Source organism: Coptis chinensis, chromosome 5 (genome assembly GCF_015680905.1).
Source record: "Coptis chinensis isolate HL-2020 chromosome 5, ASM1568090v1, whole genome shotgun sequence".
Taxonomy (NCBI): domain Eukaryota; kingdom Viridiplantae; phylum Streptophyta; class Magnoliopsida; order Ranunculales; family Ranunculaceae; genus Coptis; species Coptis chinensis.
This window is the reverse complement of record NC_141460.1, coordinates 92,347,712-92,375,568: the sequence shown is the minus strand read 5'-3', so window position 1 is coordinate 92,375,568 and position 27,857 is coordinate 92,347,712. Positions and strand designations below refer to the sequence as shown.

Here is a 27,857-nt window from a genome sequence, read left to right as displayed (position 1 = left end):
GCTTGAGGTGATAAAAACACTTAGAACCCCGATGCCACAGCATGATAATTAAATAATTGAAAGCTGAAGTTGCAAATTCATCCATTCGAAGGTAGTTCCACTCGGATTGAAGTTGGATTACCTATTTACCTGTAAAAACACCTTCTAAGATAAGATGGGTATTCATAGCAAATCTATTAATATGCATTATTGGGACACTGAAATGCTCTGCTCTTGCTCATTTGTTTACTGCTAGAGTTTAAAATCATGACAGCAGCAACTCTTCCTATCAATAATGACGTACCACAAGTATGAGATTGCCATTAATCCATTTTAGCGCCCAAGCAAGCATATCAACCCATCTTAAAGCGAATCTTGGTGGACACCGGTCTACTTTTAGCAAGTATTAGTAGGATGAGCAATGGTCTGATGAAAAGTAGATTTCTTGTTTGTGAGCGGGCCTGTTGAGAGTTCATTTAACAATCTGAGAGCTCATGGTGGTGTTTGAGAATTTGAATCTTAATAAAAAAGTTCTACATCATGCCAATCTCAAGCCAAAGCTTGCAGCTCCAAACTCCAAAGTCTTCATAATGAGCCTTACACATTTGGTGCTCATCCATCAGTGTTGAAGATAGGTATCAATTTTGGGTTGCATCGTAGTTGTAGATGCTCTAGTCTAACTTATTATATGAACGGATACAGTCGCCTAGCCCAGCCCATGTAAGCACACCTATTCAAACAACAATTAGCTGTAGCTTGATTTCCACGCATCTAAAAAATCAAATTTCCTAATTAGCCACTCATTACCCGCCGGCACCTAACTTAAAAACGGTGGTAAGAAGTTGTTTTAGTTGAAGGATGAAAGATAATATACTTTCACGGTGCATATAATTTATCTGTACTCCATCTCCACAAACTTCCACGTATATGATTATCCTTCCCCATCCGTCACATTAGTGAAAAAGTACACGTAGCACAAACCGAAAGAAGGACCACAAAAAATAAATCTAAGCCGTGGAATATTCTTTTTAGGTCGTCAACGTAGGGACATTTACGTAAAAAATCCATTAGGTCTACATACTTACTCAGCTATAAAGGAAAGCTTCAAACACTGTCTTAAAACCTCTTTTCATTTTCAGCTCTCATCCATTTCTTCTTCTTCGCTCGGCGGGTTCGAGTGATTCTTTTTTTTTTCCAAGGTGAAATCATCTTTACTTGTTCAATTCATCTTAACTAGCTATGTTGTTTGTTTTCAGATGTTTAGTTTGTATATGTTTTTTTGCTTATTAAGCTTAGATCTATTTGTTTAAGTTCTATATGATGTTATGTTTAGTTCTTTAGCTGAATTTAAATTACTGTGTATATGTTATAAGTATCGTATGTATGGATTGGTGTTGTGGTTGTAATTGTTAGTTATTATAATAATTGTAATTATATGAATAAATCAGTTCAATTATGAAAGAGAGATTCAATTTTTATCAACAATTTGATTATTAGTAGTGTGGGTGGTCTCTTTGTTGTATGGTGTCAAATGTTATTTTGATATATTTGGCTTCACTGGAGTTTGGATATTTGTAAACATGGTAAGGTTTTAAAAAGATTTAATGAAAAAATTCAGTTTTCCAAAATGTTGCAAGTTTTACTAGGGTTATGATAGAAATTTTAATGGATTTGTGCCTTTGTGATGTTGAATTTGTATGGTTATGTAGCTCAAAAATGATGATTGTTTTGTAATTTAGACTGTATATAGTTAGGCAGGCTTATTCTGGATGATGAAAAAGTGATTCAATTGTAGTTCTTCATTTGAATCACACTTATTATTAATATTAAAAAATAATTAATGGAAATCGAAACCGGATGGAACTGCACCGAACTAATCTCAAAAATAAACTCGATGCAAAATGCATTGAACTAACCTAAGAAATAATTAATGGTAAATAGGAAACGTGATGCAAATTCATTGAACTAATCTCAAATAATAATTAATGAGAAATCGGAAACTAGATGCAAATGTAACTTTATCAAATAATAAACGAGAAATCGAACCGGATGCAAATGCATTAAACTAATCTCACGTAATAATTAATGGGAAATCAAACCGGATGCAAATGTATTGAACCGAATTTCAAAGAATAATTAATCAGGAATTGGAAATTAGATGCAAATGTATGAACTAATTAAAAGAATAATTAACGAGAAATCAAAACTGGATGCTGTGCATTGAATTGATCTCAAAAAATAAATAAATGTGAATTGAAAATTGATGCAAATCAGATTGAACTAACCTCAAACTATAAATAACGGAAAATCGAAACCGGATGCAAATACATTAAACTAACCTCAAAACATAGTTGGGTTATATGTTGTGGGAATGTCTCGGTAAGTATAGTTTTGCATTTAAAATGATGTTTATCTTATCTCTTTACACATTATGATTGGGAACTCTTTTGCTATTCAAGTAGCTACAATATATATGAACTTCACCTTATTAGGCAATCTCACAAAACTTCAATCAAACTTCTATTATTAAACAACAAAATGAAGTTGAAGGATTTTATTAAAGGTACATGAGTTTTTTTTTTTTTAATGGAGAATAAGGTTTTCACGTTATAAGAAATTTGGTTGAGTGATTAATATAATATTAATATATAAAAGTTTTGCATATTTACAAATATTTTTCAAAATAATTAATATAACAACACCCGTTCGTAGATAATCTTTGAAGATTCTACATAGTAAGTCATGCATAATTTAAAGAATAATTAATGGGAAATCGGGAACTGATAATCTTCAATGATCCCACATAATAAATCAAACATAATTTACTTTTTATGTCATGTTTGCAAGAACACTACAGATGGATCAGTAGAAGTTGGTATTATACACCACATTGGATAATTAAAAGGAAATTGGAAATTGGATTCAAATGCATAACTGAGCTCAAAGAATAATTAACGGAAAATTGGAAACTTTATGCAAATGCAATAAACTAAACTAAAAAAGTAATTAACTAGAAATTGAAAACTGGGTGCAATTGCATTAAACTAATGTCAGATAATAACTAAAGGGAAATTAGAAATTGTATACAAATCCTTGAAAAATATTTAATGGGAAATCGGAAACGGTATGCAAATACATCAAACAAACCTCGATAATAATTAATAGGCGAGAAATCGAAACCGGATGCAAATACATTGAACTAAACTCAAAAAATAATTAACATAAAATAAAAAACCGAATACAACTGCATTAAACTAACCTCATAGAATAATTGGTGGGAAATCGGAAACTAAATGCAAATGCATTGAAATAATCTCAAAAAATAATTAACGGGAAATCAGAAACCAGATATAATTGCATCGAACTAACCTTAAAGCATAAATAATCAGAGACTAGATGCAGATGTATTGAACTAACCTTAAAGAGTTATTAACGGGAAATTGAAAACTAGATCGAAATGCAATGAACTAATCTCAAAGACTAATTAATGAAATATTGAAAAATGGATGAAACTACACTGAACTAACCTAAATGAATAATTATCGGGAAATTATAAATGTGATGTAACTGCATTGAACTAACCTCAAAAAATAATTAACGGGAAATCGAAAAACTTGATGCAAATACATTGAACTAACCTCAAAGAACAATTAACATAAATTCGAAAATGGATCTGGCTGCATTGAACTAACCTCAAAAAATAATTAACAAAAATCCAAAACTAGATGCAATTTGCATTAAACTAAAATAAGATATTAACTAACAGAAATCAGAAAATGGATACAAATGCATTGAAATATCCTCAAAAAAATAGTTAATCGAAAATCGAAAAGTCGAATGTAATGCAAGATCTTGACCGACTCAAAGCATAAATGTCGGTTTTTTAGCCTTCTCACATGAGTAATTACGAGTAATTAGGAACCCAAAATGAAAGTGAGTTTAAAAACAGACTCTTACATATATGCAAACCTGTATAGAAATTGTAAACTATCGAACTAACCTAGAAAAACAATTAATGTGAAATCAGAAATTGGATGCGATGTATTGAACTAACCTCAAAGAGTAATTAACGAGAGATTAGAACACGGATGCAAATTCAATAAACTAATCTCAAATACTAATTAACTAAACATAAAAACTGGATGCAATCAGATCTTGAATTAACCTTAATGAATAAGTAGCGGGATATCATAAAATGGATGCAATTGAATTTGAACTAACCTTAAATAATAATTGATGGGAAATCGAAACTTGATGCAACTGCATTGAACTAACCTCAAAGAATAATTAATGAGAATTTGGAAACTGGATGCAACGTATTACATTAAACTAACCTCAAAGAATAATTAATGAAAAATCATAAACTTGATGCAAATGTATTCAACTAATAACCCTAAAATATATTTGTATTATATGTAGGGAGAATAAATGTCTCGACAAATATAGTTTTGCATTTTAAGTAATGTTTATCATACTTCTTTTATTGTGATTGGGAATGCCTTGCTATTCAAGTAGCTTCAATATTATCTTCACCAAATTGGACATTCTCAAAAAACTTCAATCAAACTTCTATTGTTAAAACTAACAATGAAAAGAAGTCGATGAGTTTTATCAAAATTTGATGCTTCCTTTTTATAGAGAGTGGTGCAAGAAATTTAATCGAGTAATTAATATAATTTTCATATCTCATAGTTATGCATAGTTGCTAATATTTTTTAGAATAATTTAATATAACGGTACCCGTTCGTAGGACACGTTCATGTGATAAATCTTTTCAAGTGGGAGTAGTATATTCTTTGAGGATATGGAAACAATCAATCTATTTTAGTGATTTGTACACATTAGTAGTAAATGGTGGCGGTGATGATTTACCGTTAAATCACCATAAATCTAATAAAACTATTATACAAGCTAGATCGAGTTTAAGATAATTCTATTTGAAAATTACGGATTAATATCCTAAACCACAAAGTGAAGAGGCTATCTCAATTTGATCCCTTAGTTTCCAAGTACTTATACACCATAATCGTTGCTCGGCTATCTCAATTTGATCCCTTAGTTTCCAAGTACTTATGCACCATAATCGCTGCTCATTAACATATTTCGGTTTATTTTCAATAAAAATATTTTTGATTCGAAAATTTGCTGCTAAATCACCATAAATCTAAAAAAACTATTATACAAGCTAGATCGAGTTTAAGATAATTTTATTTGAAAATTATTGATTAATATCCTAAACCATAAAGTGAAGATACTATCTCAATTTGATCTCTTAATTTCTAAGTACTTATGCACCATAATCGCTGCTCATTAACATATTTCGATTTATTTTCAATAAAAATATATTCTGATTCGAAAATTTGTGTGAGACATTTTATAAAGCCTTTTCAGCACACAAAATATTTAATAGATCCCGGGCGTATGCCCGGGTCCAAAATCTAGTTAATTATCTAAAACACTACTATGCTCCCTCAATTTTATTGCTCTTAATTCTTAAAATCTTATCCGTCTTTAAATATTCAAAAAATCTATTTAGACTCCTTTTAATAACTCCCTATGGACTCCATATCTCACATGGTATCCAAATTATTTTTTTATCTTTCTAAAAAATAAGAATATAAACAAATAAACAACTAATAATGTATCAAATTAAATAACTAAAACCCAAAATAGTAACAAATAACTAACAAAAAACTAAATTATATTTCCACAAATAAATAAATAAAAAAACAAGGCCCACAATAAAAAAAATTAGGCGCCCAAAAAAAAATCACCTTCCATTTTCAATCCTCTATTTTTTTTTTCCACAAAATTTCACTTTTTATCAATTTACTTAAGTTTATATTAATTTTTTTAAAAAAAAATTGGTTGGCAAGCCTGTTTTAAATGAGATCAGTAACTCTTTGATGCTGGCGGGCATCACCCAAAGATTTTATCAACTAAGCTAGAAGACACTTACTATTTAAAATGATTTTCTATCTACTGACTCGAACAAATGGTTCACATATATGATGTATATAAATGTCAAAAAATATGATGATTTGTTCCTAGTTGGGCGCCCAATTCAATTTTTTTTGGGTGTTAAAATTTATTTTTTATTTATTTGTTTGTGGAAATATAGATAAGTTTTTTTTTATTTATGTGCTACTATTTCTATTAGCTATATAATTAGACTATAAATTAACCCGTGGCTATGCCACTCAAGTCACAACGTTACTCATTTTTTTAGTAATTAAATTAAAAGCTGCAAAAAAAACACAAAAATCTAATAACTATTATTTACAAAATTAATATTGAGTGCTTATGGAGGGTGTATGCTACTTAGATTGTTTTGGATTATGATGACCTTTGTTATATAAACATATGCATCAAATTCATTCATTTATCAGAAAATTTAAGAAGTCATTATCCTATCAAATATTGTATTTTTTTTATCTAAAAATATTGTTGTCTAGAAACCAAAAAACAAATTCCTCTATCTAGCAAAATGTTATGACATAACAACCAGTCAATACTTCACACTCCTTGTTAGCTGATATAGATTCAAATCCTCACATACAATGAAGGGTTCCTTATTTCCTAACCATATGTATAAAAAGAAATTGAGAAATAAACATCAAAGCTCAAAAGTTACGAAATACACCTTCTCTCAAACTAAAGTAGGACTTCAGGATACACGATATTAGTTGTGTGGTTTGAAGAATCAGGAAGGAGGATGACACTGATTCGTTTTGAAGAAGTGCATCTTGATAACGCCACATATAATTGACCATGGCTAAATACCTGGTTTCGCAAATCAATACCAACGCATTCTTAATTTGCCCTTGTGATTTGTTTATCGTCATTGCAAACGACAATCGAATCGGAAACTGTCGTCTGGTCATTTGAAATGGTATTTCATTGGTTGAAGGCGTTAATGATATTCTCGGGATAAAGCGTACATTCCTTGCTTTTTTTCCAGTTAAGATTAGAACTTGCACCACGTGTGGCTTTGTGCACACAATCATCAGGCGCGTGACGTTACAAAGTCCATCTGTTGGCGTTATATTTCTCAGCAACATTACTGGGCATCCCTTCTTGAGAGTAAGCTTGAATGGAGGCAACCCAGAAGGATCGAGTGAGTTCAAGTACTCTGTCGGATAGCTATTTGTGTTTCCACTATCAACAACACTGGCAGCGCCTAACTTGCAGCACCTAAGCAAACAATTTCTTCCCCAGGAAACATATCTAGTGCCGTAGCATTTATAGTGCTAACGTCATCGTTGCGTGCTGAAAGGATAGTCCGCTCGGTCAAATAATTTGGGTCAACTTCATACTGCTCACTTAGATCGGGATATACATTATTTAGCAAGTCATGAAGATTGCTACAATTTTGAATCTCTGGCGGCAATTGAACACTTTTTTCTGGTTTCATTCCAACCTGAAAATTTCAAGAGCATATGAGATGAGTGATTGTGTATAATTTAAAATGGTCAGCAAAAAATATTATTTTTTTCAAGAAATTAAGTAATACCTCCATCAAGAAATTGAGAACAACACATTCTCCGGCAAGTCACCATATCTAATCTCATATTTTGCACCAAAGATAAAACATTGGCGTGTTTCGAGAGCAAAGACCTTTCGGTGATGCACCTACAATATCCTCACGCGTTCACCTTGTGGTATTAATCTGGCATAATTTGTCGGAAGTCACCGCCTAGAACAACAAAGTGATTCCACCAAATGGTCTTTCATTGTTACAAACATCCCGGAGTGAACGGTTATTCGCTTCAATACAAAACCTATCTTGATCGAGACTTCATCCCAAATTATCGGTTTTGTTTCTTTAAACAAACCGCTTGGAGCTTAATCCTTTTTGAAGCCGCACATAGAGTTCTCCAACACATCAAAATGAATAGAAAAAGTTGAATGAGTACGTTTCTACCACCATCTAATAAAAGCGACCTTAATACGGATGAGAGGCAACCGCAATCACAATATGTCCTAGATGATGACATTTAGCCGCAATTGTATTATACACAAATGTCTTTCCGTGCACTGCGAGCTCCATTTAAGAAGAAAATTCCCCCTCGCATTTTGCATGATTGAATCAACCACGGTATCAAACGTGGCGCGTTGTTCATTGTTAAGACGATCAATGTTACGGTTGATTTGTTCATCTTGTAAATCAAAGCTGGAGTTGGCGTTGCTCCCAAATTAGTCTATTTCCAATCCATTTATTCCATTTTTTGAGTGGTGGGGCATCGGGAAAGTCTTCTAGAGTTTTGTTTTTAGATTCCATGAGGAACCGCTGCTCCAATAGATGCAACCCGTAATCGTCACTGCGGGGAAAATTGTGTATTAATAATATAATATAGGCTACATGAAGGAGGCATTAATATAATATATGTCACCTGCTCTTTTGATGGATTAGGAATGTTGAAGATAGTTCGTAATTTGTGCGCTAGGTCGTCACATATACTTATTGAGAATCTATCCCACAACGGATGTGGTTGCCTTTGGATTGCATTCCAAATGTAATAATGCCGAACAATTTCCTTATCTGATATCCAGTATTCATTATCGCCGCTTCTTCTAAACAATGTATCCACTCTCCATCATCTTCAAGAAGTCCACGTGCAACACACGCAGCCTTGAATGTTGGATGAGGAATACCTTCAAATTTGCGAAGATCATCAAATGATGTTGGGCCCTTTACGATGGTCAATAGTAGACGCAAGTAAAACCTCTCTCCCTCGTTGGGCTTGGCAAAATACATCCTGCCAATAGCATAACCACTGCTTCTTTTAGTCCATACCTTTTCTGTTTTGTACCAAACAAAGTGCTCGGGGAATTCTTGGTAAGTATAGGCCCGAGCATCTAGATTTGAACCACAACAGTCGAAGAATGAAGTGAGACTCGACTTTTGTCGTTTCGCCCTCTCAAGAATATTCTCCATCGGTTCCTTAGGGTTGAACACAACATGATGCATACCTGGCAACAAATCATAACTTAACAGTATGGCATTCCAGTATTACTTAATAGTATATTGATGAAAATTGTTTAATCAAGTGTTAAATACCTGGCAAGTGAAGAGATAACCTTACAACAGTTGGAAACTCTTCATGTAAGGAAAGGAAAACCCAAGCCGCCAAGTTGCTTCTAGTGGTCCAATATATCCGCATCAATGTAATCGTTTAATCTCATTTCATTTGTCCAATACCATTGTTGTTCTCATCATGCCCTTGTAGATGTACTTGTGGATGTACTTAACACATTGCAATCCGCACACACTTCGACATTAATGTGACAATTAAACATCCTCACCAATTGTCGATTATATGGGACAACGTTCCTATTGTCAACCTCTTTGTCTTTCACCATATAGACATGTCTCGTGTCAAGGGCGATATAAAGTGGATAACCGTCTTTTTTGTATGGTTATCGATCGTAAACTCATGTGGAAAATGCTTTGTGCACTTGCCATTTTCCATACACGGTGAGTTCATATTTTTAACACCACACGGTCCATGGATCATACAACTCTTTATTGTATCAAAAGCAAGGGATCCTTATCCGGGTCGGGGAATTCTGCAGATATAATTCGATCAATTTGGGTCGCGGGTGATTAATTTTATCTTCATGCTTGAGGAAAAGAGTGCATGCACGTGCTGGAGGCCACACTTCTGAAATTCAATGGTGTACACATGAGCTACTTCACGGCCAAACACATTTTTCTTCTTGATAAATTTCATTAAAGCTCTTCTCTTCGGTTCAAAAACACGGGCAAGAACATCAGGTCGATCAAACACATTTTGGTTCTCCAAAAGGGCTTCTTGCACTTCTCGCCAGTGAGGATTAGCCGTCATCGTAAGGAATATATCTGGATGCTTATTGTAACGTGTTATAGCCATCGAGTCTTGAAAGATCTCATACATGTACCTTGGACTTCCAATGAATGATGATGGCAAAATAAACCGCTGACCAACCTCGGGGATTCGTACCCTTCAGCTAAATATATCAAACTCATGTACACTTCAGCACGAAGATCCTTTTGGTGGGTATAATGATAGTATAGCCGATTTTGCTTTCGGTAGAAACCCAAGCATCACACAAAAACTCCGAAATAATTTTCCACCACGGAGTATTCTTTGAATATTGATGACGCGTTCGAACAAACGATATGCATAGAACACCATCCGAAAGTTAATCGCATACCGAATTGTCGTCATTGACATCATAAAGTTTCATTTCGGGTTAACCATCCAAGCTCACCTCGAGGGAAAAACAAAGGATAATGCGGGGTAGATAAAGCGGGATTACATTCATCAATCCGCTTCAGGGCATTGCCTGATCTATAATGAAGAATGATATCCCTTGTGCTTCTAATTTTAGTTCCATCCCCAGGTATAACAACTGCAATTTCATTTGCTGAAGGAAGATTGTATCGCCGTCGGTCAGTAGATGTATTATAATGGAGATAAGCTGCCACGTTATTTTCCTCACCGTATGAAAGCACTCAATATATCATATGCTTGACGAAATTTTTCAGCAAATCTATTACAATCTGACAGTGTACTCTGAATGATATCTAAAACATCACGTCTCAATTTTGGATTTCAGCGATGACGCACATCAAGGGCACTGGCTGGGTCATAAACATATAGTTGAGCATAAATCGGATTTTTCTCAGGTTCTGGTAGTAATGATCCAATTTGATGGCGTAATTCACCATGAACGGAGAATGGAATAGGACCGCTACCGCTAAATATTCGGTCATCCGATTGACAACCGAGACTCGTAAATGCATTAGCCAAGTTATACTGACGAAGATGTTGTCTAAATGACCTGGCTTTGGCGTCACTACCATCATATAGATCTTGAATCGCAGGAGGCAATGGACTAAGTAGAGAAAGACTGACTTTTCCTTGTTTGCAACACATCCCAAAAAAAAGTCTTTTGACTGATGTATTTGCTAGCCTTTCATCTTTCCAGTGTAGAGCTTTACAAAAGGAGCATTCCACATCCATCTTTCCCAGATAATGGCGGACATTGTTGTGCATATTAGCGAGGTTACGCCATATTGACACACCATTTGTAAGAGGCTGAAAATAATCATCCACATCCATTTTCGCTTTTTGGGTGTCACTAACATGTAGGAAAAAAAATCCTAATGAGTTAGGAATGGAATTTTTTTTTTTTACTGAAAACAATGTTATAGAAAACACAATGAAATTCAACTTACATATATGAAGACATTGATACTGGAATATTATGAAGGTCTGCTTCTAAGTTCCTTCTAGTTCGCTTGTTCATTCTACCACTTATGCGCTCTTTTTCTCTTCTATTGCGTTGGGCCAACTTGCGTCGAGAAGTATGAGAAAGTGTATAAGCATTGGTCGGACTAACACTAAGATCATCCACTTCCATTTCGTTTTGGGTATCACTAACATGTAGGAAAAAAAATCATAATGGGCTAGGAACGGAAATATTTTTAATTGAAAACAATGCTATAGAAAACACACAAAGAAATGAAACTTACATATGGGAAGACATGGACACAGGTATATTTTGAAGGCCTACTTTTAAGTTCCTTCTTGTTCGCTTGCTGCTTCTACCACTTATGAGCTCTTTTTTTTTTTTTGCGTTGGGCCAACTTGGCATACGAGAATTTGAGAGGGTGTAAAAGCATTGGTCGGACTAACATTAAGAGTGGATTGTGGAGGAGTAACTACAACCTCATTTTGCCGAGGGAGGTGATTGGACTTGATGGCCTTCATTTCCTTGTTTTTCCAAAACCTGCATTTTATATTTGATAAAACATAACCATCAGAAGGCAGTAAACAACCACCACATATAATGAACGTATATATGTTACATACCTTAGCAAGGGTAGCAAGCACATGGTCAATAATCCGTTGTTTATGCTCCATTACTTTCGATTTATATAATCCAATTCTCTTTCTTTGCATGATGCAAGGTACATGAAAAGCGGCATAAAAAATTAAATGAGAACGTTGTCAAATTAACAAAAGAGTTTTCTTTGTTACAAAATTTGAAAGTTTGAAATCATGTAAGAATCAAACATAACCAAACTATGAAAAAGGAACTTCAAATACCTGAGCAGATGCAGTAGGTTCATTGGTAGATTTAGGTGGTGCGTCGACAACAAAAACATCAAATGCACTTGCAGGTGGTGCCTTATCCATGGCTGATAATCAAACATTGATAAGAAAAGTGCAGCAAATAAATGAAAGTGGTATACAACTTAGGGGTGGGCAATGGGCCGGGTCGGCTAGCCCGGCCCTAAACATATAAAGCCCTTCAGATATTAGGGCCGGGTCGGCCCGGCCCTAAAGTCAGCATAGGGCCGGGTCACAAGTCTAAACCTCAAGCCCGACGACGACCCCTAGCCCTTTAAGGGCTTTAGGATTCGGGCTTTAGGGTCTGGGCCTATATATTTTTTTTTTACTACATCAGTTTTTAAAACTCATTTATATTACAAAATGTACAATAATCTACAAACTCAAAGTCCAACCAATCTAGTAATAATCTCACGTATAAGTCCAAAATTTAAAATACACATCCACAATCTAATGAATCAAGTACATCGAGAGTTCGAATTTGTTCTTCCTTGTACTCAAACCTCACTAAAATTACATTTAACATTGAAATACATAGACAAATAATTATATTATCATTTTAAAGGAAGAAATAATAGATATAAAGAAGAAACATAATAGTTTTGGTTAAAGGGTCATGGAAGTTGTTAAACTATTTGTAATATCATAAATTATTTCTATAATAGATTCAAACAAATATAATATTACATTTCTTCTAATTTAAAAGTGATTCAAGCTTTGTATATGGAAATGAAAATATTGGCTTTTGAACAAGTGATGGAGAAAGGTTTGAGATTACAAATGTCATTTTTCTGACAAAGGGTGTTTTTTGGTTTCTATGTTACAAATGTCCGCTCAGTATTTTGTTTTAATGGTGTGGAAGGAAACCTTTAGTTTTAGACTTGGCTTGGATATGAATAAAAATATAATTTATAAGAAATAAGTGATAAAAGAAATTGAGAATAATAAGTTATGGACTTTGACTTGATGATCAAAGGAATAAAGTCTTATTTTTTATTAGGCTAGTGCTCATTGTTCTTCATGGTCGCTAAGTTGACAAGTTTTTGTTATATAAAACAAGTTATTGGAAGTACCCTTGGGTGTAAGTGATAAATTACAAAGGACAATGTTATTTTAATTGAAAATATTTAACAAAGAGTTGGACAATTATGGTATGTATTTATAGTGAAAGTATGAAACAGGGGTAGGTTAGGCTTGGTTAGGGCTTGGTTAGGGTCGGGCCTATGTTTTAGAATCTTAGCCCTAGCCCGCCCTAGAAGGCATTAGGGACCGTTCGCCGGCCGCCCTAAACTCTGTGAGGGCTTTAGTTGTGAGGGCTTTATAGGGCTTAGGGTCGGGTCGGTCAGGGCCGGGTTAGGGTCGTTAGGGCCAAATTCCCACCCCTAATACAACTATGATCAGGAACAACTATTAAGGGAGGTTCGGAGTCGTGTAAAATGCAACCATGTCACCAGTACCTCCAATTAGAGTTATCGACTTTGTATAATTAAAATATAAAGAGTTCCGACCCACTAGAACTTCTACCAAAGCTATATGCATGTACTATACTTTAGTGTGCATAGACGTATTGGAAGAATAGTTGCGCTCAATTCAGATCGATGTAAGCCACTTTTTAAGTTGCTTAAAAAGAATATTAAATTTTGTTGGAATGAAGAATGTGAATAAATATTTTCTAAATTAAAGAAATATATCGCAAAAGATACACAATAGAACACTTCAACATTGGAATCCAAGTGATAAATAATAGAAAAAGTTCGTCTCACAAAAGAAACAAAAACAGCATAGTCTAAAAAGATTGCTTCCTTTCTTCGTGGGAAATCGAGTTTTCTAGTATTAGATCAGTACAATTATCTCCAACATTGGCTTTCTAATCTGACAGGTCATAACTTTTTGGTTCATGCAGTTATTATTATGTTGGGACAACAGAGTATGATATATGCTGGGACAAAAGTGATAATGGTGAGGTCGATGTAAGTAATTAAATTTAGGCACCCAAATTGATTTCTCATTGATGACTGAAAACATAATTCTAAGTTTCTAACACAAAGAACAGTAGAAGTTATCAACCATCTTTGGAGTTAACGCTTAACAAAGTTTCGACACTTTTTATACCTTCTTAAGCTATAAGGAAGGGCAAGACCGTCGGCATGAAGGACTCATAAGTGAATGTTCTTCGATCCAAAGATAACCGAGATTCTTTTCCTTAAACTTTTCAATAAGTCCCTACACATGATGTACAACAAAATGTAGATCGTTATGTTGTATACCGTTAGGTTTAAAAATTATATTAACCACCATGTACAGGTAGCGTGTTTCCGATCACCGGCGGCCCTGTTCTCATTGTGGTATTTCTTGCAATCGGATATGTGATTGCTTCGTCTCTAGAGAACTTCCACGAGTATGTTTTTCTTGACATTTATTTGCTTGTTTGGTTCCAACTCATGATCCGAGGGGTGTACTTGGAAGTTTACACGGGGAAAGAGGTCAGTATGTATAGCCGTCAAGCGGAGTGTGTTAAAAGGGTAAAGAAAGAGCATTGTTTGAAACAAAAGTCTCCTAGGAGTTATCATACATCTTAAACGCAATTTGGATGATTATACTTCTTTTAGGAGTTGCAACCAACGGATTATACTATATGAACCTATTCGGCTTTTGGGACCTACAATAACTTTGTGAATAAAGTATAAAAGAACAACAGAGAAAAGGATGAATAGATTGAAATAGGGACACACCTCATCTAGAACTAAGATTGACAAATGAATCTGAATGGACTTTGTAGAAAGGGCATTTGTTGACATGCACGTTGAAATGCAAGCTGGTGTCGAAACTAAAATATTAGGCCGTCCCGCTAATGTTGCTCGCTGAAAACAAAATTTGATTGTCAACCAAGCAATCCATCTCTTTTATCAGCAACAAACTTAACAGATGAACCTACCAAATCAGAAGCAGGCATGCCAAGCTGGTGTCGAAACTAAAATATCAAGCCGTCCCGCTAATGTTGCTCGCTGAAAACAAAATTTGATTGGCAACCAAACAATCCATCTCTCTTATCAAGAACAAACTTAACGGATGAACCTACCAAATCGGAAGCGGGCATGCCACCGGTCAGTGAACAACTTTCAACTGAACTCTGAGGGACTCAATAAGAGATAACACCTCTGAATAAACCTAAAACAATATCAACAAATGCAAAATAAGTAGTTGAAGCTAAGATCGATGCAAAGTCTATAGATTTATTATATAGTAGTAGTATGGATTAGATTTATGTAGATAAGATTTATATAACCTTGGATAATATTATAATATATATATATCTATGTGGATTAATATCAAGTTCTAATTGGAATCAACTTAGATAAGATTTATATCAAACAGGACTCTTAAAAGAAATTGATTCATCAAGTAGTTGAAGCTAAGATCGATGCAACGTCTATAGATTTATTATGTAGTAGTAGTCTGGATTAGATTTATGTAGATAAGATTTATATAGCCTTGGATAATATCATAATATATATATCTATGTGGATTAATATCAAGTTCTAATTGGAATCAACTTAGATAAGATTTATATCAAGCAGGACTCTTAAAAGGGTATAGCCGTCAAGCGGAGTGTGTTAAAAGGGTAAAGAAAGAGCATTGTTTGAAACAAAAGTCTCCTAGGAGTTATCATACATCTTAAACGCAATTTGGATGATTATACTTCTTTTAGGAGTTGCAACCAACGGATTATACTATATGAACCTATTCTGCTTTTGGGACCTACAATAACTTTGTGAATAAAGTATAAAAGAACAACAAAGAAAAGGATGAATAGATTGAAATAGGGACACACCTCGTCTAGAACTAAGATTGACAGTGAATCCTGAATGGACTTTGTAGAAAGGGCATTTGTTGACATGCACGTTGAAATGCAAGCTGGTGTCGAAACTAAAATATCAAGCCGTCCCGCTAATGTTGCTCGCTAAAAACAAAATTTGATTGTCAACCAAACAATCCATCTCTCTTATCAGCAACAAACTTAACAGATAAACCTACCAAATCAGAAGCAGGCATGCCAAGCTGGTGTCGAAACTAAAATATCAGGCCGTCCTGCTAATGTTGCTTGCTGAAAACAAAATTTGATTGTCAGCCAAACAATCCATCTCTTATTATCGACAAGAAACTTAACAGATGAACCTACCAAATCAGAAGCAGGCATGCCACCAGTCAACTGAACAACTTTCAACTGAACTCTACAGGACTCAATAAGAGATAACACCTCTGAATAAACCTAAAACAATATCGACAAATGCAAAATAAGTAGTTGACAAATACACCTATGATCAGGAACAACTATTAAGGGAGGTTCGGAGTCGTGTAAAATGCAACCATGTCACCAGTACCTCCAATTCGAGTTATCGACTTTTGTATAATTAAAATATAAAGAGTTTCGATCCACTGGAACTTCTACCAAAACTACACATAAAAGAGGCAAAGAAAGGCTCGCGACATAATGCTGGTAATCCATCTGACTATGTATGGTTAAAGTCTAACTCTTTCAACTGGGGTATTTGCTAATACACGTTAATCAAACATGAGCAAGCTACTCTTCTCTCACGGGTTTGATTCCCCGCAGTTTCTCTTGGTGAACAATGCGAGAGTCCCCATCGAGTCGTTTTTTTAAGTGGAGAGAAAGGAGCCAAAGAAGCGAGATGGACAATATTGTAGCCAAAAGAAAATAAAGATTGGCAACTCTTTCCGAACCCGTTCAAAAAAGTGCCTTTGGAAGAAAGGTTACAAAGTTGTACCTAGTGGTGGATATAGAGTTTTTGATATCTGTATGGGTGTTGTTTATGTAAAAGAGACTCATTACAGAAAACCACTCTAGTGAACCCAGGTCCACCTAGTTGTGTTGAAGGAATTGTACCTGGTCTTAAGCATGAAAATGAGAATAGTTAGCTCCATCTAACCTTTCTTTTACTCGGCTTTCCCATAATCACTTGTTAGGCTCAAATGAAATGATTGTTGTTTTATACAATGAACATGTCAATCACTAATTAATATATATCTATACAGTTAAAAAAAACGCGTAATACCATTTGACTAAGTTTTGTCACACACTTCTTCCTTTCTGCAGTTTGGCCCTTGTTTGTCTATGACTAGTGAGCTTAAATTTATTCTAGGTATTTGAGTGTTTCTATCGACTATATATTTACTATGAAGTGGTGATGTTGAAACTCCTTGGTGTGTTTCTAAAATATTTGGTTTATATTTACCTTAAAAACTATCATGCTAACTAATTATCTTGGGGATGACATGGTTTTGACGCATCTAGTGATACAAGTTAAAAGACAACAAAGGAACCTTTTGCAAGGGAAGAACCCAATAACCTATACTAAAAAAAATTTATTTATAATTATATTTAAACTTTTACTGCTAGTAAAGTGGCAATTTGTAAACACTCTACACTCAGTAAGTAGGTTGACTTAAGGGTCTGTTTGAGTAGTACCTAGTTCCAATGCATTGCCTGCTGAGATCTTGGCATAGAACCTTGCTTACAACCTTGCTTACTTCTCCTACTTTAACGAATCATTTCTTTATCAATTCAGTCAACTGCAATATTGAAGCCAGGAGAGTCTACTCAGCAATTCTATGCGTCAAGTGCTATAAAATAAAGTCCATCTTAATTAGTAGCAGCATGCACATAGAATATACGAAACAACTCAAAAACACCTAAAGATTGAAAAAAGGAGTGTGACAATATTGAAGCCATGTGATGGCTAAAGATTACCAGATGCAATATAGCGGAATTACTTAGCCTAAATTACAGGAATATCTGGTTGAATAATTCATACGTTAAAAATTATGGCTTACTATTTATATAGTGTTGGATCAATCAGTATCTTTGAGTAGTAGTAGTTTCCTAATTGGAATCAACTTAGATTAGATATAATTTAATACTAAAAGATAAAAGATAAAATCTTTAAAGTAAATAGGACTCCCAAAAATGCTTTCTCTCCGACCACTCGATATAACAAAGATAAAAATCTTTGAGTAGTAGTAATTTCTAATTGGAATCAACTTAGATTAGATATAATTTAATACTAAAAGATAAAAGATAAAACTTTCAACTGAACTCTACGTGACTCTACAGGACTCAATAAGAGATAACACCTCTGAATAAACCTAAAACAATATCGACAAATGCAAAATAAGTAGTTGAAGCTAAGATCGAGTCTATAGATTTATTATGTAGTAGTAGTCTGGATTAGATTTAGGATCGTCCCAAAACTACTTTCACCCCAACCGCTCGATATAACAGCATAAAAAAACCAAACTGTTTTATTATATAGATAAGTTATTTATAATTAATTTGTTTCTATATTTATATTTTGAATTTTGGAAATAGATAATATGATTTGATGCCCAAAAGAGTCATAGAGGGAGTCTGAGTAGAACTACTCTTAAATCTGATCCCTTCCTTTTCGGGATCTCACAACTACAGAATCATTTCGTCTATTTCTTGTACAACACACAATTAGTTTTTTCATGCCTATTTTGTTTAGTTACCAAACCATAAGGGCCTGTTTGGCAGTATGGTTTGGGTAGCCTGTATAATGTATAAGACCCCTTATAAGGTCTTTAGTTGTTTGGTCTAATCCATTTTCAAAATATGGGGCACAACTTATGAATAAGGAGAACAGAAATGGCCTGATAACAAGGATTACGTTATCTCTTGGGAAAGGTAAGATAACTCTATTCATTCAACTTAATCACGTGAAAAAAAAAAAAAAAAAAAAAAAAACTGAGAACTTGCAGAAGAAAGCCTTCTTCTTCACTCACTCTATGACTTCTTCTTCTCCACTGTCTCCATTCCGATCTCGACCGACCACCGCAAATATTTGTCACTTCCTCCATTTTAAGTTCTAACTCCCACCATATTCTCTTTTGTGTATTTGAAAAAACAAAAAACCAAATCTTACCTACAAATAGAATTTGGGTATTCAAAGAAAAGTCATCTTCACAATTTACTCCTTTTTATACTTTCAATCTTCTCTCTATCTTCACAATCTAGTGGAGTGCTTTTGAATTATCAATTTTTTTTGTTGGACTTCAAGTAATAGGGAGATTATGTTGAAATTATGTTGAATTGAAGTTTGGTTGTCATTTTGAAATTACTAATCCAGGTTATCTTTTGGTTGATTTGTGGTTATTTTTTTTCTAGAAAATTTGATGTTATTTTCATTTAATTTAGAATATTGATAAAAAAAAAAAGAAATAAAGAATAGTACCAGGCAAATCTGAGAGACCAAACAGTCTCCAGACTGATTACTTTTGGGGTATCCACCACAAATTATACATAACCTAAACATGGTCAGATACTACAGAATTTCACGATGCCAAACAGAGCCTAAAAATGTCTATAATAGTTCCAAAATTTACGCACCATCATTTTTAACTATTTTTGACTGCAACTCCTTAGTTGATTTCCCAATTCCCATATATAATTACCCGCGGGAGCATGACCAAAATAACTTTATGGTGCATAAATATTTTGCAAAGCTCCTTCTCCCAATCCCGCACCACGTATACACCCAACAGTTTCCACTCCACGCAAAAATACACGTATCGATAAACCGAAAGCAGGACCATAAGAAATATTTGAATACCCGGAGTATTGAATTCTAAACAATTAGGTCGTTATGGAAGGACATTTACGTAAAAATCCATTAGGTCTACATGTTATCCTCCGCTATAAAATGAAAACATCAAACTCTGTCTTAAAACCTCTCTTCATTTTCAGCTCTCCTCTCATTTCTCATCTTTTGCTCGGCGTGTTCGAGCGATTCTTTCTTGATTCTTTTTTCCAAGGTGAAATCATCTTTACTTCTTCAATCTTATTTCAATTCATCTTGTCTGTTTGTTTGAAAAATGAATCACTGTGTTTTCAGATGTTTAGTTTGTAGTTATTACACCATGTTTTTGTTTAATTGAGCTTAGATCTATTTGTTTAAGTGACGTCTTATTGATGAAGTAAATCTATGTTAACAGTGAAGCTTTTAGCTAGTTATGTGATGATGATTCATGGTAGATCTGCTTTAACTTTTTCATGGTTATTAATTTGTTTGCAGTTTTCTTTGATTTGTTGGTTGTGGTTGTTAATAGTAAATTCATTAGTTCTAAAAATTGATTTAGGTTAGTATCTGATCTGTGTTGGATTTAGTTATCAGTTTAGGAAATATTTTGCATGATTAATGAACGTAGTTTGTCCTCTGATGAGCAATTAATTGCAGTTGAATAATTGCTGCAAATGGAATATTATTTTGATTATCCAAAACAGGAAAGAAAAACAGTTAAATCATTAAAACAGTCCATTTGTCATCATGAATTTTATACTGATTTTGGTTATTACTAGTATTAAAATATGTGGGACACATTATTTTGACTAATTAACACATACTCTAAAATTTTAAAAACTTGTTTTTCAATTAGAGTTACACCTTTTTAATGGAAAGAAATTACTTGTATATTTTGCTATGGTTATGATTGTAGTTAATTATAGTTTATTCCATTGAGTGGTGCTTTCCTGATGGCGATGTTGTATTGTATGCGTTGATCAAACGATGATTGTTTGACTGTAATTTAAACTTTAGTCTTCAGGTCAACTGATTCTCTGTTAAATCTAGGTTATTATAAATCTGCTTTCGATACTTACTGTTTTTAGGTTTTCTGCCGATTAGGTTATGCACATCTTTTTGATACAAAACTACATTTATTGATGAGTATGTCTTATCTGTGGATTCTTCCTTTCTCCCTTATTGTTTTTTGCTATGGAGGCAAAATTTAGATGCATTCTATTAAAATTGTGTTGTTCTTGTCTTATTTTAACTTTTCTCTATGCGTCTTTTAGGACTCTTATCATCATGGGTAAAGAGAAGTTTCATATCAACATTGTGGTCATTGGTCATGTCGACTCTGGAAAGTCGACAACTACTGGACATTTGATCTATAAGCTTGGAGGTATTGACAAGCGTGTGATCGAGAGGTTCGAGAAAGAAGCTGCTGAGATGAACAAAAGGTCATTCAAGTATGCCTGGGTTCTGGACAAGCTCAAGGCCGAGAGGGAACGTGGTATCACCATTGATATCGCGCTATGGAAGTTTGAGACCACCAAGTACTACTGCACTGTTATTGATGCTCCAGGCCATCGTGATTTCATCAAGAACATGATTACTGGTACTTCACAGGCTGATTGTGCTGTCCTCATTATTGACTCAACCACTGGAGGTTTTGAAGCTGGTATTTCCAAGGATGGTCAGACTCGTGAGCATGCTCTACTTGCCTTCACTCTGGGAGTGAAGCAGATGATTTGCTGTTGTAACAAGGTATAACAGTTTTATTAAAGTGTTTATGTTTATGTAAATATCTTTATTAAGCTTGGTATATTTATAACAGATTTCTAAACGAATTTTTTGTGTGTAGATGGATGCCACTACTCCAAAGTATTCTAAGGCTAGGTATGAGGAAATTATCAAGGAAGTCTCTTCCTACCTGAAGAAGGTTGGGTACAATCCTGATAAAATACCCTTTGTTCCCATCTCTGGTTTTGAGGGTGACAACATGATTGAAAGGTCTACCAACCTTGATTGGTACAAGGGCCCAACCCTCCTTGAGGCACTGGACTTGATCTCAGAACCCAAGAGACCTACAGACAAGCCTCTACGTCTCCCACTTCAGGATGTTTACAAGATTGGTGGTATTGGAACTGTGCCAGTCGGTCGTGTCGAGACTGGTTTGATCAAACCTGGTATGGTTATCACCTTTGGCCCTACTGGATTGACCACTGAAGTTAAGTCAGTGGAAATGCACCATGAGGCTCTTCAGGAGCGCTACCGGTGACAATGTTGGTTTTAATGTGAAGAATGTTGCTGTCAAGGATCTCAAAGCGTGGGTTTGTTGCCTCCAACTCCAAGGATGACCCTGCCAAGGAAGCTGCAAACTTCACTTCCCAGGTCATCATCATGAATCATCCTGGTCAGATTGGCAATGGATATGCTCCAGTGCTGGACTGTCACACTTCTCACATTGCTGTCAAGTTTGGTGAGATTCTCACAAAGATTGACAGGCGATCTGGAAAGGAGATTGAGAAGGAGCCAAAGTTTCTGAAGAATGGTGATGCAGGATATGTGAAGATGATTCCGTCAAAGCCCATGGTTGTGGAAACTTTCTCTGAATACCCACCACTTGGTCGTTTTGCTGTGAGGGACATGCGCCAGACTGTTGCTGTGGGAGTCATCAAGAGTGTTGAGAAGAAAGATCCTTCTGGAGCCAAGGTCACAAAGTCTGCAGCCAAGAAGAAATGAACCAATGTTTTCTGTGGTGAGGTTATTTCCATTAGCTGTTATTGTTGTTATGTTAAAGAATTTGAACTCGCTAGTAGAGTTGTTAAATGTTTTGGTGAAGTTTGTAGTGGCTATGGTCATTTGCCTTTCTTCAGCATCCATTTACAGAGTTGGGTGCTTGATAGGCGGTGGTACAGCCATTACATGGAATCTTTTGTGTTGTTGTTTTAAGAGTTTTTTTTCCCGTTTAAACCTGTTTTATTGTGGAATTGAGGATTTTAATGAAGCATCTATTATCCTGCCTCAGTAGTTGTCTTGTTTCTGGCTACTGAGCAGCATGCTGGATGGTTTAGTTTTGGTTTCAAGTTTATAATACATTTTCATGCTATATATAGTATTGATGTTATTGTCTGTCATGCCTGTGTTCTCCTTCTTCACTTAAGGGTTTCATGTTCACTATTTGGGTGCTTTCATGTTCTTCACTACTGAAATTTCTGATATTAATTTTTTTTTTGGAACATTTTTTATTTAAAATCCATGAAACTTTACATAACTAGCTAGTATAATTTTATTTCTATTTCTATTAAAAATATTTGTGCTTCTGGCCAGGTATTTCAGTTTCGAGTTTTGAAAAAATTATTTAAACTATCTCTCTATCTTGGCTGATGAGACAGTGAACAGCTTAAACCGCTGAAGCTGTAGGCTTTTGTTGGTCGAGATTGTTTGAAGGCTGATTTAGGACAGATGTAGTAGTCTTTGCATGGTTTTTAGCTGGTAGACTTTTCGTTGCCATCCTTTTGGTAGCCTTCCTAGTTGATTAATGCCCCCTCTGACTAATTTTCAATTAACAGTGTACATAACTAAACAGCTATGTAAGTATTGCAACTAAACAGCTATATACTTGTTCTTGCTAATATAACTTTTAAGAGTTTCGAAAATTATGGAACTCTGTTGGGATACAAGGCTGACGTCAGAAAATGATTTTCAATTAAGAGTGCATAACTAAACAGCTATGTACTGGTTCTTGCAGGGAATTTAACTTTTGGGAGGATTGCCTGTATTAAATGCTAAATCTGCTGTTGTTTTCTGTGGCTGATTCTGCGTGATGTTTTCATTGTAAATTTGAGTTTGGATAGAGCCCAATCGCCTGCCTGCTTGTGGTAGATGTTACCGTCATAAACATTTCGGAAGGCATTTTAGCTACTTGATATGGGCATATCTTGAAATATAGCTTTTTAGAAGTCTTTTTCATTTGTTGGCATGGTTGGAATTCATATTTTACTGCTTATGGTACTGTGGTCATAAAGATTTGACTGTCAAGTTCTGGTGAGACCACTGCATGGTGAGGCAACTGCCTGGTTGGACCGTTAGAAATATAGGCATTTCCAAATGTCATTGTCGCCTAGTTTTTCAGGACGGATTTTTTGCATGTATATCATGGACCAACTAGGATGATAATTGAGGAGAGGGAAGGAAAAGTGTACTATGAATCTTTATATTAATGGAAGCAGGGGAGGCTATAATCCCCAACTAGTTTAACTTCACGAAAAAACAAAAAAAAAAAAAAATCTAGGATGATAATCACATTGGTGTGGAACTGATGGAATCCAAGAATGTGTGTTATCGTGTGATTGGGAATATCTCAGTGCTTGAGGTGATAAAAACACTTAGAACCCCGATGCCACAGCATGATAATTAAATAATTGAAAGCTGAAGTTGCAAATTCATCCATTCGAAGGTAGTTCCACTCGGATTGAAGTTGGATTACCTATTTACCTGTAAAAACACCTTCTAAGATAAGATGGGTATTCATAGCAAATCTATTAATATGCATTATTGGGACACTGAAATGCTCTGCTCTTGCTCATTTGTTTACTGCTAGAGTTTAAAATCATGACAGCAGCAACTCTTCCTATCAATAATGACGTACCACAAGTATGAGATTGCCATTAATCCGTTTTAGCGCCCAAGCAAGCATATCAACCCATCTTAAAGCAAATCTTGGTGGACACCGGTCTACTTTTAGCAAGTATTAGTAGGATGAGCAATGGTCTGATGAAAAGTAGATTTCTTGTTTGTGAGCGGGCCTGTTGAGAGTTCATTTAACAATCTGAGAGCTCATGGTGGTGTTTGAGAATTTGAATCTTAATAAAAAAGTTCTACATCATGCCAATCTCAAGCCAAAGCTTGCAGCTCCAAACTCCAAAGTCTTCATAATGAGCCTTACACATTTGGTGCTCATCCATCAGTGTTGAAGATAGGTATCAATTTTGGGCTGCATCGTAGTTGTAGATGCTCTAGTCTAACTTATTATATGAACGGATACAGTCGCCTAGCCCAGCCCATATAAGCACACCTATTCAGACAACAATTAGCTGTAGCTTGATTTCCACGCATCTAAAAAATCAAATTTCCTAATTAGCCACTCATTACCCGCCGGCACCTAACTTAAAAACGGTGGTAAGAAGTTGTTTTAGTTGAAGGATGAAAGATAATATACTTTCACGGTGCATATAATTTATCTGTACTCCATCTCCACAAACTTCCACGTATATGATTATCCTTCCCCACCCGTCACATTAGTGAAAAAGTACACGTAGCACAAACCGAAAGAAGGACCACAAAAAATAAATCTAAGCCGTGGAATATTCTTTTAGGTCGTCAACGTAGGGACATTTACGTAAAAATCCATTAGGTCTACATACTTACTCAGCTATAAAAGGAAAGCTTCAAACACTGTCCTAAAACCTCTTTTCATTTTCAGCTCTCATCCATTTCTTCTTCTTCGCTCGGCGGGTTCGAGTGATTTTTTTTTTTTCCAAGGTGAAATCATCTTTACTTGTTCAATTCATCTTAACTAGCTATGTTGTTTGTTTTCAGATGTTTAGTTTGTATATGTTTTTTTGCTTATTAAGCTTAGATCTATTTGTTTAAGTTCTATATGATGTTATGTTTAGTTCTTTAGCTGAATTTAAATTACTGTGTATATGTTATAAGTATCGTATGTATGGATTGATGTTGTGGTTGTAATTGTTAGTTATTATAATAATTGTAATTATATGAATAAATCAGTTCAATTATGAAAGAGGGATTCAATTTTTATCAACAATTTGATTATTAGTAGTGTGGGTGGTCTCTTTGTTGTATGGTGTCAAATGTTATTTTGATATATTTGGCTTCACTGGGGTTTGGATATTTGTAAACATGGTAAGGTTTTAAAAGATTTAATGAAAAATTCAGTTTTCCAAATGTTGCAAGTTTTACTAGGTTATGATAGAAATTTTAATGGATTTGTGCCTTTGTGATGTTGAATTTGTATGGTTATGTAGCTCAAAATGATGATTGTTTTGTAATTTAGACTGTATATAGTTAGGCAGGCTTATTCTGGATGATGAAAAAGTGATTCAATTGTAGTTCTTTATTTGAATCACACTTATTATATTTCTGCTAAATATGAAACTGTGTCTGTTTTGTCAACATGTTTGCAAGCACCCTCAGTTCTTGATACAAACACTATTATCCATCAGTATTGTATTGATTTTATGTACTTATAACTAATTACGATGTCATAACTTGTACCGTCTTCATTTTCCTCTGTGTTCACTGTTTATTTGGTTTATTTAGTACATTTCTTACATTTGTGGATATAAATTTTCGTGCATCATCTCAAAATTCTGTTGGCCCTGTCTAATTTGAAATTTGTTTGTATTTTTGGTTTAGGACTTCTATCGTCATGGGTAAAGAGAAGTTTCATATCAATATTGTGGTCATTGGTCATGTCGACTCTGGAAAGTCGACCACTACCGGACATTTGATCTATAAGCTTGGAGGTATTGACAAGCGTGTGATCGAGAGGTTCGAGAAAGAAGCGGCTGAGATGAACAAAAGGTCATTCAAGTATGCCTGGGTTCTGGACAAGCTCAAGGCCGAGAGGGAACGTGGCATCACCATTGATATCGCACTATGGAAGTTTGAGACCACCAAGTACTACTGCACTGTTATTGATGCTCCAGGCCATCGTGATTTCATCAAGAACATGATTACTGGTACTTCACAGGCTGATTGTGCTGTCCTCATTATTGACTCAACCACTGGAGGTTTTGAAGCTGGTATATCCAAGGATGGTCAGACACGTGAGCACGCTCTACTTGCCTTCACTCTGGGAGTGAAGCAGATGATTTGCTGTTGTAACAAGGTATAACAGATTTATTAAAGTGTTTATGTTTATGTAAATATCTTTATGAAGCTTGGTATATTTAACAGATTTCTAAACGAATTTTTTGTGTGTAGATGGATGCCACTACTCCAAAGTATTCTAAGGCTAGGTATGAGGAAATTATCAAGGAAGTCTCTTCCTACCTGAAGAAGGTTGGGTACAACCCTGATAAAATACCCTTCGTTCCCATCTCTGGTTTTGAGGGTGACAACATGATTGAAAGGTCTACCAACCTTGATTGGTACAAGGGCCCAACCCTCCTCGAGGCACTGGACTTGATCTCAGAACCCAAGAGACCTACAGACAAGCCTCTACGTCTCCCACTTCAGGATGTCTACAAGATTGGTGGTATTGGAACTGTGCCAGTCGGTCGTGTTGAGACTGGTTTGATCAAACCTGGTATGGTTATCACCTTTGGCCCTACTGGATTGACCACTGAAGTTAAGTCAGTGGAAATGCACCATGAGGCTCTTCAGGAAGCGCTACCCGGTGACAATGTTGGTTTTAATGTGAAGAATGTTGCTGTCAAGGATCTCAAGCGTGGGTTTGTTGCCTCCAACTCCAAGGATGACCCTGCCAAGGAAGCTGCGAACTTCACTTCCCAGGTCATCATCATGAATCATCCTGGTCAGATTGGCAATGGTTATGCTCCAGTGCTGGACTGTCACACTTCTCACATTGCCGTCAAGTTTGGCGAGATTCTCACAAAGATTGACAGGCGATCTGGAAAGGAGATTGAGAAGGAGCCAAAGTTTCTGAAGAATGGTGATGCAGGATATGTGAAGATGATTCCGTCAAAGCCCATGGTTGTGGAGACTTTCTCTGAATACCCACCACTTGGTCGTTTTGCTGTGAGGGACATGCGCCAGACTGTTGCTGTGGGAGTCATCAAGAGTGTTGAGAAGAAAGATCCATCTGGAGCCAAGGTCACAAAGTCTGCAGCCAAGAAGAAATGATCCAATCTCTTCTGTGGTGAGGTTGTTTTTGTTAGCTATTCTTGTCAGTATTTTGAAGATGTTGTACTTGCTACTAGAGTTGTTGATTGTTTAGTTGTTTGCAGTGGCTTTGGCCATTTACCTTTTCCTATCTCAAGCAACTATTCCCAGAATTGGGTGCTTGATAGGCGGTGGTACTATTATGTAGTATCGTTTGTGCTTTAAGAATTTTGGTTCCCTCATTTAAATCTGTTTAATGGTGGAATTTCAGTAGTTGATAAAA

The 27,857-nt window shown here is 35.3% G+C and overlaps 3 protein-coding genes and 1 pseudogene across 7 annotated transcripts; 3 read left to right on the top strand and 1 right to left on the bottom strand.

The window, feature by feature from the left end:
• Positions 1–1,036: 1,036 nt before the first annotated feature.
• Positions 1,037–27,857, top strand: LOC147500107 (elongation factor 1-alpha). 2 transcript variants are annotated; one of them, XM_086561816.1, is made up of 3 exons: positions 1,037–1,178; positions 26,144–26,618; positions 26,714–27,857. In XM_086561816.1, exons 2-3 carry the CDS (start codon positions 26,157–26,159, stop codon positions 27,593–27,595), a joined length of 1,344 nt encoding a protein of 447 aa, XP_086417942.1. In that variant the 5' UTR covers positions 1,037–1,178; positions 26,144–26,156; the 3' UTR covers positions 27,596–27,857. The 2 variants fall into 2 exon arrangements, with proteins under 2 accessions (XP_086417942.1, XP_086417943.1); XM_086561817.1 differs by lacking the exon at positions 1,037–1,178 and adding an exon at positions 25,107–25,246.
• On the bottom strand, positions 10,578–11,087 carry LOC147500110 (uncharacterized). Its single transcript, XM_086563601.1, has one exon. The coding sequence runs from the start codon at positions 11,085–11,087 to the stop codon at positions 10,578–10,580; it is 510 nt and encodes a 169-aa protein (XP_086419727.1).
• Positions 19,823–22,059, top strand: LOC147500109 (elongation factor 1-alpha-like; annotated as a pseudogene). The gene is made up of 3 exons (XR_015196200.1): positions 19,823–19,952; positions 20,992–21,466; positions 21,564–22,059. The product of XR_015196200.1 is annotated as an elongation factor 1-alpha-like (transcript).
• LOC147500108 (elongation factor Tu C-terminal domain-containing protein) lies at positions 22,103–23,664 on the top strand. Of its 3 annotated transcripts, none has more exons than XM_086561813.1 (2): positions 22,103–22,460; positions 23,454–23,664. In XM_086561813.1, the coding sequence occupies exon 1, from the start codon at positions 22,103–22,105 to the stop codon at positions 22,442–22,444; it is 342 nt and encodes a 113-aa protein (XP_086417939.1). In that variant the 3' UTR covers positions 22,445–22,460; positions 23,454–23,664. The 3 variants fall into 3 exon arrangements, with proteins under 3 accessions (XP_086417939.1, XP_086417941.1, XP_086417940.1); XM_086561815.1 differs by lacking the exon at positions 23,454–23,664 and adding an exon at positions 23,098–23,342; XM_086561814.1 differs by lacking the exon at positions 23,454–23,664 and adding an exon at positions 23,033–23,342.

What these genes read in the sequence shown, in the direction of transcription:
- LOC147500110 (XM_086563601.1), bottom strand. Translation starts at nt 11,087, where the DNA reads ATGGATGTGGATGATTATTTTCAGCCTCTTACAAATGGTGTGTCAATA.
- LOC147500107 (XM_086561816.1), top strand. Translation starts at nt 26,157, where the DNA reads ATGGGTAAAGAGAAGTTTCATATCAATATTGTGGTCATTGGTCATGTC. An exon ending in TGATTTGCTGTTGTAACAAG is followed by an intron (nt 26,619 to 26,713) that starts GTATAACAGATT and finishes TTTTGTGTGTAG; the next exon opens with ATGGATGCCACTACTCCAAA.
- LOC147500108 (XM_086561813.1), top strand. Translation starts at nt 22,103, where the DNA reads ATGAATCATCCTGGTCAGATTGGCAATGGATATGCTCCAGTGCTGGAC.